The 13,942-nt window shown below is 36.5% G+C and overlaps 1 protein-coding gene across 5 annotated transcripts in view; it reads right to left on the reverse strand.

Moving 5' to 3' along the window:
• Nucleotides 1-13,942, reverse strand: part of LOC124357424 (protein scalloped) — a 151,830-nt gene that overhangs the window by 27,066 nt on the left and 110,822 nt on the right. For all 5 annotated transcript variants that reach the window (XM_046809226.1, XM_046809225.1, XM_046809222.1 and 2 more), the window contains one exon: nucleotides 8,647-8,892. In XM_046809226.1, the coding sequence (XP_046665182.1) occupies nucleotides 8,647-8,892 (246 nt within the window). The remainder of the gene's footprint in view (nucleotides 1-8,646; nucleotides 8,893-13,942) is intronic.

Consider the following 13,942-nt stretch of genomic DNA (forward strand, 5'->3'; position numbering starts at 1 on the left):
AACAAAACAATCAACCATTCACACGGTTGTATCGATTGTTACAACATGTGTGACTCAAAATCTGGATACTGCTATTTCTTGATTTGAGAATAACCTTTGAAAGTGTAAGTCTCCAAACACATCGGACAAAGCAAAAAGTTATAGGTATTTCAGAAGCATCTATGCTATTGCTTAAAATATTTGGCTAGTAGAAACCAGTGTTCGGTCATCAGAATCTGGACGTATACTGTAAGCTGGGCAGTACGGCAGAGGTTCATATAACGTAGAGGGCCACGATACGCTGCCACTAACTCAGCCACAACCACGAATGTATTTGACTCAGCGATATTCACGAAACGGCCGTACACGCAGGGAATGGTGAGCTGCACGGTAAGAGGTACAGGAGGTACGGTGGGGAACAGCACTGACTCAGCGATATTCACGAAACGGCCTTACACGTCGAGATTGGTGAGCTGCGCGGTAAGAGGTACAGGTGGTGCGGTGGGGAACAGTAGCCTACTGACTCAGCGATATTCACGAAACGGCCTTACACGTCGAGATTGGTGAGCTGCGCGGTAAGAGGTACAGGTGGTGCGGTGGGGAACAGTAGCCTACTGACTCAGCGATATTCACGGAACGGCCTAACATGTAGAGATGGGTGAGCACCGCGGTAAGAGGTACAGGTGGTGCGGTGGGGAACAGTACTGACTCAGCGATATTCACGAAACGGCCTTACACGTAGAGATGGATGAGCTGCGCGGTAAGAGGTACAGGTGGTGCGGTGGGGCACACGATACGCTGCCACTGACTCAGCGACAATCACGTCTTGACAGCGATTAAAGCCTTTGATAATCAGGAGCCACACAAAGCCGCATTCCTCGCTTTGTCTTGTCCCCCGCTCCCCAGTTCAGACTTAGAAATTAACTTTGGAGCATTTTTTAGCCGCTCCGAGTGAATGTATAATGCCGACCCTTTCCTTTATTATTTCCATCGCCAACTTTCTTTATCGCTCAGTTTGCAAGTGACAATAATTATTACGGAACACCATCAACCGGTATTATCTACCCCACCAACTACAAATCACTCTGGTTCTGCAAGAACTGTTCTGATTCTGTAAACTTTACAACATTGTAATATAACAACAGATCCTCTTTCAATAATGAGGCAACATCATGACTGCTGACACGTTTTGTGTCGGCAAAAGATCGCCTGATCGCCCTGTTGCTGTTTAGACAGAAAATCTCTTTTTGCGTTAACGTTTACTTAAGATGAAATAGGGGTTTTTCCTCTTTGATAAGCACCTCTTTTGTACTGTGAGATGAAATAAAAACCCAGAAATCCCATGAAATACCTATATTTGTTTAGAATTTATTGGATAATATTACGTTTCTTTATGTTGACTATATAACTGTTGAGGATTTTCACTTAATGTATTGAGTTTTATTGCTAATAACGAATCTGATATAAAAATAAATACATATTTACTTGTTTATTTAAAAATCTTAAATTTTTAAATAAATAAAACGCTTTAAGCTTTGTAATATCATGGCCAATTTGAAATACAGAATTTGGAAAAACGTGACGTTAGACAACGCTGATAAAACCTAACCGATAGATTTGTGGTATTTAAGTGTTAAAATATGAATGGAAGGAGAAATTATTTAAATGAATATTTACATATTAATTCTAAAAATAGAAATTTTATGCTAACATCAACCTTTTTGCAAATACGATTTTAATCCTTTTGAACGGAAGTATTTAGTTATTACTATACAAATACTGACTTAAAACTTAGTATATTATAATCATATTACCAGAATACATTATACATATTTATTTTTTATAATAAGAATGTTAAACGTTAACATTAAAGTGAATATTATTATAATAGGCCGTATTCGATATTGTCTGATGTAGTCAGTATTTATTACTGTCTTCAAAATTACTACTAGTTTTTATACAAAACGAAACTAAGTGAATTTATAGGTGTAGAATTTCCTTGGCTCACATTTGCTTGATTTCGTCATCGCACTTAAGAAAATAAAAGAAATTCAAGGTTGCGTGAATAACATTTTGTAAGCAGAGATAAGTGATAAACAGAGATGTCAGCTTAATTCATTATCATTGATAACACTTGCTGACTACGCGTATAACTTTTATCTTTATCTGCTTTGTTCTACGAACATTTCATGAGTAATATTATGCAATTTTAACAAATTCCTGTTCACTCCACTCTCTCAGCTGTTTCAATTTGTCTACAGAGGATGAATGGACCATGTATTTCGAGTGCCGCGAAACGATATTGTGTTTAAATCTGGAGATCTCGCTGTCAGGCCACACGACCGACCCATATTGTAGATCCAAGTGAAGAGGAACACCGCCGTGCATAAACACATACGATAGATTCAGTGTCACATCTTCCATGATATTGATTAGATCATGTTAAGGAAGTGGAAAGTTAACTTAATTACATATTAGTAAAAAAATAATTGGCCAATTAAACTATTTTCAAAAATGCTTTCCCGAAAAAAAAGTCTGAAAAAACGTGAAATACAAACTTATTTGATGCCTTTATTATACATTGAAATGCGGCCTCTCATTATATTTAATGATGGATGTTGAGAAAGTTCAAAATACCAAGCTGGTTTTACTTTGTTCTATTAGTAGAAAACACTAATGATAAAAATTATTGTAGATTTGTAGCACATCTATTTCAAAACAAACCTGGACTGCTATAGCTAAGAGTTGATGACATTTCGAACCCTCTAAACTGAAATATGGTCCGATCCCTCTTCTTGTACTTATGGAAAGGATTTTCTTCGACAGCTGCAACAATTATCTGTTCTTGTTCTTCGACGTCCACTATGACTATCAAGCAGAGTCATGCACATTTACAAACCTAATTTCATTTGGAAGTCTCCGGTTTGGAAAATGTTCCATGTTTAAACAGCAAGCTAATACACTATCACCTAGTCCACATTTGTAAATTCTATACACATTTTATACAGACAAAGTAAACGACAGAATAACGTAGGAAGCGCAATCTGAATCCTTTAGATACTGCTCTTATACGCAAAATGATATCCGTATTGTTTGTAAACACAAGAACAAGAACATGTCATAATATTTGATTAAAGTACAACAGTGGCTTGTTTTAATATGACAGTAAAATGGTACTACTTAGTTATGGAGGAAAATCCGCTTTATTTTCCTAAGTGCATTAGGAATTGTTAAACTGTCATTTTATTCATCTAAATTATTTTGATACTATTGTAATTTGTATGTATTCATCATCTTAGAAGGTTCAATTTACTACCACATCAAAAAGTAATGTTAAACGTAAAATTAAAATAGATAAAGCTTTTTATGAATCAACGCAAATAAACCACGTAGGCACTGTTAGAACTGTATTTAAAAGTTCCAAATATTTTGTATGTTACAAATACTTACTAGTTTTCATGGAATTAATTGTTTTCAAAATATTTAATAGCCGACTTTTTGAAATTTATTTATGGACATTTTAGATATCTGAGTCATTAAGACATCTGCCAAGTTTCATAAAAATAATTTAACTGGATTTAAACAATGAAATTGTTTAAACGATATACAAAATAGCAGATTGCGGCTAAAATATGAATGAGGTTCTGGAACAGGCAGTTTAGCTTTTATGTGGCAGAAGATTTTCGAGCGATAACTTAATCCTTTGGTGTAATTTTTATAATTGTATAGATGATCTGAAACTCTAGCCTGAAACAAATTATCATATTGTTTCAGATTAGGCTCAAATGATTATACAAATAAATAATTACTAACAACAGTGTATGAAAATACTGTGCCCAAACCGAGGAAGCTAGTAATACTCGTATATTATGACAGAAACGTATGTTTTTACAGTTGAATTGAAAGTGTCCTGGCTAGTGGACAGCCGGAGCAGGAGCGGCAGCAGGAGCGCGAGTGTAAACGTATCTGAGCTGCGCCTCGCCGCAAAGTGGCAGCTGGCCGCACACACGCACACACGCGCTCGCATGTATAATTAATTAACAGTGTGTACATGCACCGTACCGTGGCCCCGGCCCTGTCCCCGTGACTCCCCTCTCAGGAATCCGACGGTTATTGTCTTCTGGGGGCCATCCCCTCTCCCCACCCACACCCCGCCCTGCAACGCTCACCCTTATTGTCAAACGCTCTTTATTAAAATAAACACATCACTCTCCACATCCCGGTCGGCCTCACTATAATGGTTGGCCATTCGGAATCCGCAGACGGGTCGAGATTTGGTGCAATAACATTGCATATCGCCCGTCACTCATCACAATTACCTATTCTATACGTATATATATATATATATATATATATATATATATATATATATATATATATATATATATATATATATACGTCAAACTTTGTTTTTTAATATCCCATTTTCTCATTACAAATAAAAAATATTACAAACATAAGAACTAACGTGACTAGTCTAGTTAGTTATTGCCTTTGACTAGTCTAGCTGAAGCCGCCAGTTCTGTTTACTACTCGGTACGATAGGGTTTCTGCAATGTCACGAGAGAGCAAAGTCTGATGATCGTAACCTATTTACAATTATAGTAGATCATCGTACAGTAATAATGAGAAATTGTGGGCCGCATGCTTTACGAGGATATGCTGATGAATATACATAAATATAACAGTTAAGCGGGCACTACAGCTGGCCAGTAAAATAAATTATACCGTTAAAACACAATACAGTGCAATCGACTCTGGAGTATTAAGCCTTAGGTATGGCTTGAACTCGATTTATTATTTCGAAATATTATTATAATTTGTACTTACTCTACATAATGACATTTAATCTCGCAATTAAAAAATAAGTGAAAAATTAATAATATTATATTGTCACAATTAAGTGTTCGAAAATGGCAACTTGCAAAACACTTTCTTTCCTCTCCATTTCCGTTTGTTGCTGTTAATGTAAATAACTCAAAACCGAAGTTTGGGAAAGCAGAAAGAAATAAAGGGCGGATTAAGAGTTAACTGCATTTTTATAACTATATTCATCAGTATGGGACTTTACAATTATTATGATAGACGACAAATTAATAGTAAGGATGTTAAAATTAATAGTCTTATCTTTTTTAAAGTTATGACACACATTTGAAATTAGATTTAGAAATTAATTAATTTTCAACTTTCAAGTTGCATAAATCTAAATTTATACATTTTTTCCAAAACATAAACTATATACCTCGAGATACGAGAAATCAACCACTGTAACAGGGCTTTCGTTGTATGTAATGAGCAATTATCCACAGGTTGTAAGACTAATCATTGTAGCAACTTGACTCTGACGGGACTAGTCCGTGTTAGAACCATATGTGCCTCAGTCTCCAGCTGTCCCCCCCCCTTAATATACTGAGCGTTTGAAAAGGAACAGATTAATCACAGATTGATTGCCACCACACGTTACTTTCCAATTTACTTCTCAATTTAAAGACAAGAAACTATTCAATTGCGTTTGAACTTGACGTTTTAAAGCTTACAACACATATTTATTGGATCGTACTTTGACACTGTACATCGACAAAATTTAAAACATCGTAAAACTTGTTGAATTCATTTTTTTCCGCATGTATAAACGAATATTACAGGTTTCTATGTAAATAAATCGATGTTAAATTAATTTATCGTATCACGAAATTTAAAAACACGCTTGACATACAAATACAAGTATTATGTACAAAAAGTTTCATGGTACGAGAAATTCTTTTTAAATCAGAGACCTTCTTTGATCATTTAATTACGCTTTATTGTTGTTTAAACGTCTTTATCATCTCATGGCTTCCTCTCCCTTCGACTCCTTGAACATTTAATAATTTTTAAGTCAATCGCCGAAAAGAGTTACACATTTAAACATTATACAAACAATAAAATTTTAGAATAAGCACTCTTCTTCTCAATTGTACTACAATGTAATGTGCATGTAAATATAAATTCACTAGTGTTGTATGGCAGATCCATCATGTAGCGGTCGGGTCCGGACAATTACAGTGTCCATCTCACGGGTGGCCGCGCTGCCGCCCTCGACAGATTGTCCGGCATTCCTCCCCCACTCCTTATATTCGCCCATTTGCATTCAATCTTGACCCCGGAATGAGAAAAGAAACAAATTCGTTTATTCGGTAATCTCTCCAAATACGTCGTTACTATTTTCACGTCACCACAAAGTGATGATAGTAGATTGTATATCAATATACAGTATTTACAGCAAGCACCATACTGCTAACTGTTATTATTTGACTCGGTTGCAATGCGTGATAGTATAAAGACCCTGACATATAAAACAATAAATATAAATTACTAACAAATAACTTGAACAGTCTAACAAACGTAATAATTAAGAGATATTAATGCATAATAATTTTTTAAATGAAACAGTTTTTTGTTTAATCAACTCAGAATTAAAATAACTTGCACACAAAAAGCTATGAAGAAGACAAAACTGTTGTAATAACAGCGCTTGATGGCTGGCACCCAGTTATTCCGGACTGTTTGCACCATAATGGAACTGATACATGCACACAAAAATACCACTCACTCATCATGACTAACAAAACTACCCGCTGAACCTCAATTCATGAGGAAAATTGTCAACAAAAGCAGGTGCTTGGAGAACAAAAGCGCTTGATGGCTGGCGCCCAGTTGTTCCGCACTGTTTGCGCCATAATGGAAGTGATACATGCACACAAAAATACCACTCACTCACTCATCATGACTAACCAAACTACCCGCTGAACCTCAATTCATGAGGAAAATTGTCAACAAAAGCAGGTGCTTGGAGAACAAAAGCGCTTGATGGCTGGCGCCCAGTTGTTCCGCACTGTTTGCGCCATAATGGAAGTGATACATGCACACAAAAATACCACTCACTCACTCATCATGACTAACCAAACTACCCGCTGAACCTCAGTTCAGGAAAAAGGATGTGTAATACTCCTGCCTCTGCAATTGTTTACAGTAAAACGATGAACAAACGTGTAATCACTATGTACATACAATATTCGTGTTAACCATAATGAAGACGTATTTTCAGCCAGGTTGCGAAGTGAATTATAAAAGCAATGCATGATGAAAATAAAGAAATTATCAAGTTGTATGGACGAATTTAATCAAATGAATGGATGAAATTCCTTTATTCATCGAGCGCATCCTTAATACTGTTTTCAGGACGACACCAGTCCAATAAATGATTATTTTAATACATTCTCTCTTCTGCAGTGTCAGGCTCAATGAAGCGACAACTATAGTCAAGAACTCACGGAATTCTCATACTTAATAATATTTATAAGGCCGCGAGTCTCAATTTACCAATACCATTCAAATGTTTGGTTTTTTTAATTGTTGCTATACATATTAAACACATTAGAAACTAAAATAAATGACTTAGTTTTTCATGAGACAAGCAACTAACTACTAGATACGTTTAACAACTATTTATGATGGCTACAAAAGTGAGTGCCTGCAATACAATATCCATTGCCTTTCTCCCGGACACCAGGATCTTGCTGTCTCTGGGGCTGACTCACGCCCATCCAGTCAATATTGCAGCGATAAAATGTTTAAAAAAGACAAGGTAGATTTGTTCGTTCAAGTTAGATTTAATTGGAATAAATCCTGAAAATCTTTATCTAACTTGGAAATAATAAAACGTATGCAATAATCACAGCCACCTTTTGGGATTTCCGAATTTAAAAAACGATGCTAGTGGCAGTGATTTCATTTTGTTAGACATAAAACTACCAACACATTACATACAGCTTTAAAATTCAAGTTGTTATACAATTCAAAACTGTTTATTAATATTTAATCCAAATGTGAGAAGGGATTAGAATTTTGGTTTAACATTTACAGTGATATAAACATACAAAGTGAAGGGAACATTTACAACAGCTAGGATGACATATGCATTGCAGAAAGTGTTGTTAAAACGTAACTTTATACAACACGAATTGCATAAAGTGTTTAGATAATGAACACCATTATTCTTCTGCTGAAGCTGAGAGCTGTTGCGTATCCGTAACATAAAGCAGATGGAACAAGATAACGTGAAACGATGTGCTGTATCTACTCCACTCGTTATTAGTAGAGCTTATTCGACAATCCTATCATATTGTCATACTGAGAGCTGTTGGGTTCCCGTAACATTAAGTGGATGGAACAAGATAACGTGAAACGATGTGTTGTTTCTACTCCACTTATTATTAGCAAAGCTTATTCGACAATCTTATCCTATTGTCTTACTGAGGTCTGTTGGGCACCCGTAACATTAAGTGGATGGAACAAGATAACGTGAAACGATATGTTGTGTCTACTCCACTCGTTATTAGTAGAGCTTATTCGACAATCCTATCCTATTGTCTTACTGAGGTCTGTTGGGCACCCGTAACATTAAGTGGATGGAACAAGATAACGTGAAACGATATGTTGTGTCTACTCCACTCGTTATTAGTAGAGCTTATTCGACAATCCTATCCTATTGTCTTACTGAGGTCTGTTGGGTGCCCGTAACATTAAGTGGATGGAACAAGATAACGTAAAACGATGTGCTGTGTCTGTTCCACTCGTTGTTAGCAGCAGAGCTTATCCGACAATATTGCCTTACTTGTTACCTACCGTACATCTTGCCCTCGTCGCTGAGGATGATCTTGCGGCGGCCACATGGTGGGTAGATGGCCAACGCTTCCTGAAAGCTCTGCTCGATGTCCGGGCTCCAGACACCCTCGGCATCGGCCGCCGCCAGATCCTTGTCATCGTCACAGTCGCCCACATCTAGCTGGTTCTTGGAGTCGGCGTCCGCGCCCGGCGGGCCGGAGCTGGCGGGGGTCCACGCCGAGGAAATGGTGCCTGCCGTCGAGAAACCTGCAAACAACAGAACGCGGTCAGCCGATATTTCATGTGCTGAGTGTGCGTCAGCAGTTACAGGATATCACGAACCCGACACTCGGACCTCCTTAACTGTAAACGTCTCCTCGTGTCCGTTCTCGTATGAATTACGTAGACACATGGGTTACTTGTGGTTCACAGAATAGAACAACTATACGTAGTTTTATGATAATCTGATAAAGTCTAAAGACTAATCCTAATTCAAAATAAAATTAGAAAATCGATAACTAAATAATGTTATGAAAAGAATATTAAGAACTGCTACAAACCTCAATTTAATTTTTTATTAAACTTTTTAATTATAAAAATGTAAAGTTTATTTGATTTTATGTGTTGAGGAAACTCAACCATTGATTTATTACAAATATGAATTAATTTTATTTATATTCTTCCGATTGTGAGAATATACTCTAAGAATCGAGACATCGCTCAAATTATAATACAGTTGTTTCTTTGTTACCGGTATTTCGCGTAACCATTGTCTGCAGAATATCGCTGTAGTGTTCAACTCACTCAGAAAACCCAAACACCGACTCATAACAAATACGAATGACGAATGTATATTTCTGTACTTCCTGTTGTGAAACCAGGTCCTAAGAATCAAGATATCGCTCATACAAACATTATTATTTTAGTATGTAACCACATTACTGTCAGAATATCTTTCTTTACGCATGTAAAGTGTAATTGGAAACATCTGTTAAAATTAGACCAATCTCAATAGAGGATTAAAACACTCTTATTATTTATAGTAGTTTGGATACTATATTTCCTCTCTCTCAATTACGGGGAAATGTGACGATTGTTTTATCCGATTTTTAACATAACAGTTTCTTGTAGATTTGTCGATCGACTTTTATCAGCTAATTTCACTTCCTGGACACAATGTGAACAACTAAATTTAACTTATTGCCGAAATTATATGAATTTATGTTTTTTATACATCCTTTGATACACATAAGATCAGTAGTTTTTAAATTATATAGATCAATTTAATTTTTAAGTATGATTAAAATATAATTTGGCTCTTCATAAATATATAAAAGCACTAGCAAAAATAAATTAGTTAAGTTTATTTAGTACGAATCACGTAGACTAACAAATATAGAATAATTACACCTTTAGGTTTTCAGTCATTTTCGCCATAAGGTTTTGATGGCAACCCAGGGTTAAGCGATCTTGGAGGTTCTGAAATGTCAAAAATTATCAGCCCAGAAAATTTCCAATGCTCACCGACATTCCAATATCCGAGAACTCATTAATTTATTGTAGAATTTAAATGATCTTATTAGACCCATATGTCCAGACACCAAAAGAACTGGAGTCTATGAAGTGCTACAGGTTAATAGGATCTTAATTCCAGGAAAATGTTAATCCGAATCATAAGAATACAATACTACACTCGGTTACGTATGTACCTGCGCACAAGGTATGTGACGTTTCGGTTCAGAGAAGCCTGTTAGGCATATATATATATATATATATATATATATATATATATATATATATATATATATATATATATCATGGTCTAAAGAAAATTAACTCAAGTTCAACTAGTCAAGTAATAAAAGTCAATGTACCAGGCAATAGGCAATACCCTAACGGACAAAACAAATTTACTGAATTAATGCATCATTGTCTTTATCGTCCATATTTTACAACTAATGTAAAGAAAACGAATTACATGGCTGATCAGAACTACGGTATGGCGGGAACACATTGCCATATTTCTAAATCGGTACTGATCAAGCATACAGATAGATTGCAGATAGATATGTTTACAAGGCATAATATAACCCATAAGGATGAGCATACCTACACCTATATAAATCTAATCATGTAGTGCTTTAGTTTGATGATCGTAGACAGGGTAAGGTGATAAAAAGCTGAGCCGGAGATATCACTCGGACATGTTATAGATTAGAGATATCTAATCACACACCTGGTGGTGTCTTTTCAAGGGATTGGGGTTCGACTGCAACTTTCCAACATTCATAACTGACCTCTTCAAAATGATTTTGTAGTTCAAGAGCCTGAACTGTCCTTTATTTCGCTATTGGGCGATCATAGGCGAAAATATGCATTCGAATTAAGTCAATGCACAGATTCGCACTCAATGAAGTCTTAAGCGAATTTAAGCTTTAGAAGATTTACGTTTGATAACGAGTGATGGGGAACTAGGATTGATTTCTTGATCAGCTTTAATAAATTTATTGTTTGATATCTTATTGAGATTGTTCCTACGCGTGGTTTTGATGTGATCAAGAATGTCTGATGTACTGCTCGTCATCGACCACTTGTTGAGGCCTAAAACTATGACTTGGTTACAGCGGTTGGGGTGTGCGCACATAAACTGCAGACATCTCTTTTCTTTCACAAGCCGATGGTTTTTAAGATCCTATCACAAAGCAAATGTACCTCAAACACTCTCTACAGGTGTTATGTGAGTGGAAAGCAGGTTGCCCGTCCCAGCCGGTTTACCTATTCTTAAGAGTTGTAGATACTCCTCCCATAAGGATACTGGAATTATGTCTCCTTGAACTTTGACGCCGTATCAACAAAGTGACAGAACGCGTATTCAACATTAACTGTTACTGTTTTATCCAACATCGTACTTCCAGGATGACATACATTAAGAAAAGTCCAAATCTACATTAGCTATCTGACTTTTTGTCCATCAGCACCACCTCAGGCTTTAGGCTCAGTGTTCCCGGAAGAGGAACATATTTGTTCCCACCTGATTAGTTTTGACAATGGATGCATGAGTATGTACTCAGAACATTATAGATTAGTCTGTGTTACATTACGTCAGTTCCACGCTGCTTGGTGGGAAGTCGCTAAGGTGTTTGGCAGTTTGAGCTACTTCACCACTGCTTTAGTCTTAAGTGGACATTCGCGAGTTTGAGACTTCTTTTATGAGCGTGATTCAAAAGTGAGGTCACTGTTGTATTATGTGGACCGAGGCGTGACGATCTGTTTTCAGCGATATCGTTTTACTTCGTCACGGATGTTGTTTTGAGGCCTGTGCCTTGATATGTCAGCTTTAACATTGAGAACTAAAGTGTCAATTCTTTGGATTTTGTGACAATTTTTCTAGCTTTTGACAGTCAAAGTAAACTCTTCACAGTGCTCTGGATCGTGTAAATCAGCGCATGAGGTTTAATTTAATTACCGCCGAGTCCAGTGGTTTTGTTTATTGTACTTTATGACCAATTCAAAACTTAATATAGTAACAACGCCTAGATCCATCTTGGAATAAGACGGGTTTCGTTTCTCCATATGTTCGCTTCCAGGAAGTGGCGTTACCAACGCATGTTATTAAAGTTCCAGTACGAACCGAAGGAGGTGCGTTTTGTACCTTGATCGTATGGACATAGTTCCTTCATTGCCCTAGCAGTGCTTGCACAATTATCTTATTTCTCAATCCCCGTATTTACCACAGTGTTACGCTCTTGTAGGACACTGTGAATTGTTCTTTACTCGTTTGGGCTCCATTATGTGGGCACAGCTAGCTACCTCGCTTTTCTGGTTGCTGCAACTTAGTTACGTTTGAAATGACCTTGAGGAAGAAACGTGTCAGTGGAGAACGATTAGTAAGTGTAGGAGTGGGTGTGGTAGAGTACTCCACAGTTCAACAGACGGTTCATAGAATTCGGAAATTGCATGGTTGATTACAGTTTCACTTGCAATCACGGGTCAGGATTATATTCAATACATCAATGCTTAAATCAACATACTATAGAAGTTATTTCTAGAAGTATAGATTTTTAAAAGGCAATATTATTCTTACTAGCTGTCTGTAGCCTTTTTAGTAAAAACACTTATAATGTTGGAGTCCATCCATGCTATTTTTTAAACCTAAGTACATGTACACCCTACATATTATTTCAGTGTTCGTGACTAAGAGGATCAGAGGTTAAGAAAAAATGTGCGACTTATATCCGATCTTGCGCGCGTAGGAGCATTTCTGGTTCGAATGAATTATATTTCCGATACCACAGCTGTCTTTGGCTTGTGCACCAATCAAGAACATATATAAGTAGGTCTCGGAAACAAAGTTCGCTCAAAAGGCGTCTACTTCTCGTCCTTGTAATCTAGTTTCGGTCTTAAATATCTCTAGCTCTTTAATTGAGTTTGTCTTGTTGTCTCGATAGAAAATGTATATAAGCTATATACGTAGGACAGAGAAGCATAATACGGTAAAAACATCTACTTTAGGCATAAGAAGAAAACTCCTTACTAAGTTCATGCAGCACTTCAAAGTTGTTTTAATAGGATTTGCGTGATAGAAGTCTTGTTTTTTCGGACAGTAGTCTGGAAAAAATGGTTCGTTGATGAATAGTAGTGATTATTTCTTTGTTTTCCCTTACGCTACTGTAAAACTGCTGTATCAAAATGTCATAGAAGCCAGCCAGTTTCGAGTACCGTAGGAGAGTTTTATGGCAAGTGATTCACAAGTTTGTTCTATGCACTAGATTGTTTAAATTCATCACTAGCGCAATATGCGATGAAAGTCAGTAATTTTGTCTTGCCATCTGCATTACATTGACCAAACACTGCATACTTAAATAATGTATTTAAATTTAATTGTAAAAAATGTTTTAGACTATTTATCCAACTCCAGCTGTAAGTGTCAATGGCTGTTTAGTGACAATTAAATTTATGTTATGTTTAATAAATATTACCATTATTTTTTTCCCGACTTCGACAACATTCCGGAAAACCTTACTATCCATAAAAATGTTCCTCGGAGTTCAATGAATATTTGAAAAAGACCGAATTGGTCCAGGCGTTCTCGAAATTAGCGCTCCACAACACATTTAGCGAATTGTTATTACATACATATGGGATCATAGACTACATCAAGATAATTTACACGTAGTAACGATTAGAGCTCTGGAGGTAGGCAGGCAAGCTGCTAAGTAATATGATGTCCCTCGATGAAGCAGCAGCTCTGCTACAAGCAGAATAGCTGCAGTTATAACTTGCATAATATCAAATCAATACGATCATACCACCCTCA

The sequence above is a fragment of the Homalodisca vitripennis genome, chromosome 3, assembly GCF_021130785.1.
Source record: "Homalodisca vitripennis isolate AUS2020 chromosome 3, UT_GWSS_2.1, whole genome shotgun sequence".
Taxonomy (NCBI): domain Eukaryota; kingdom Metazoa; phylum Arthropoda; class Insecta; order Hemiptera; family Cicadellidae; genus Homalodisca; species Homalodisca vitripennis.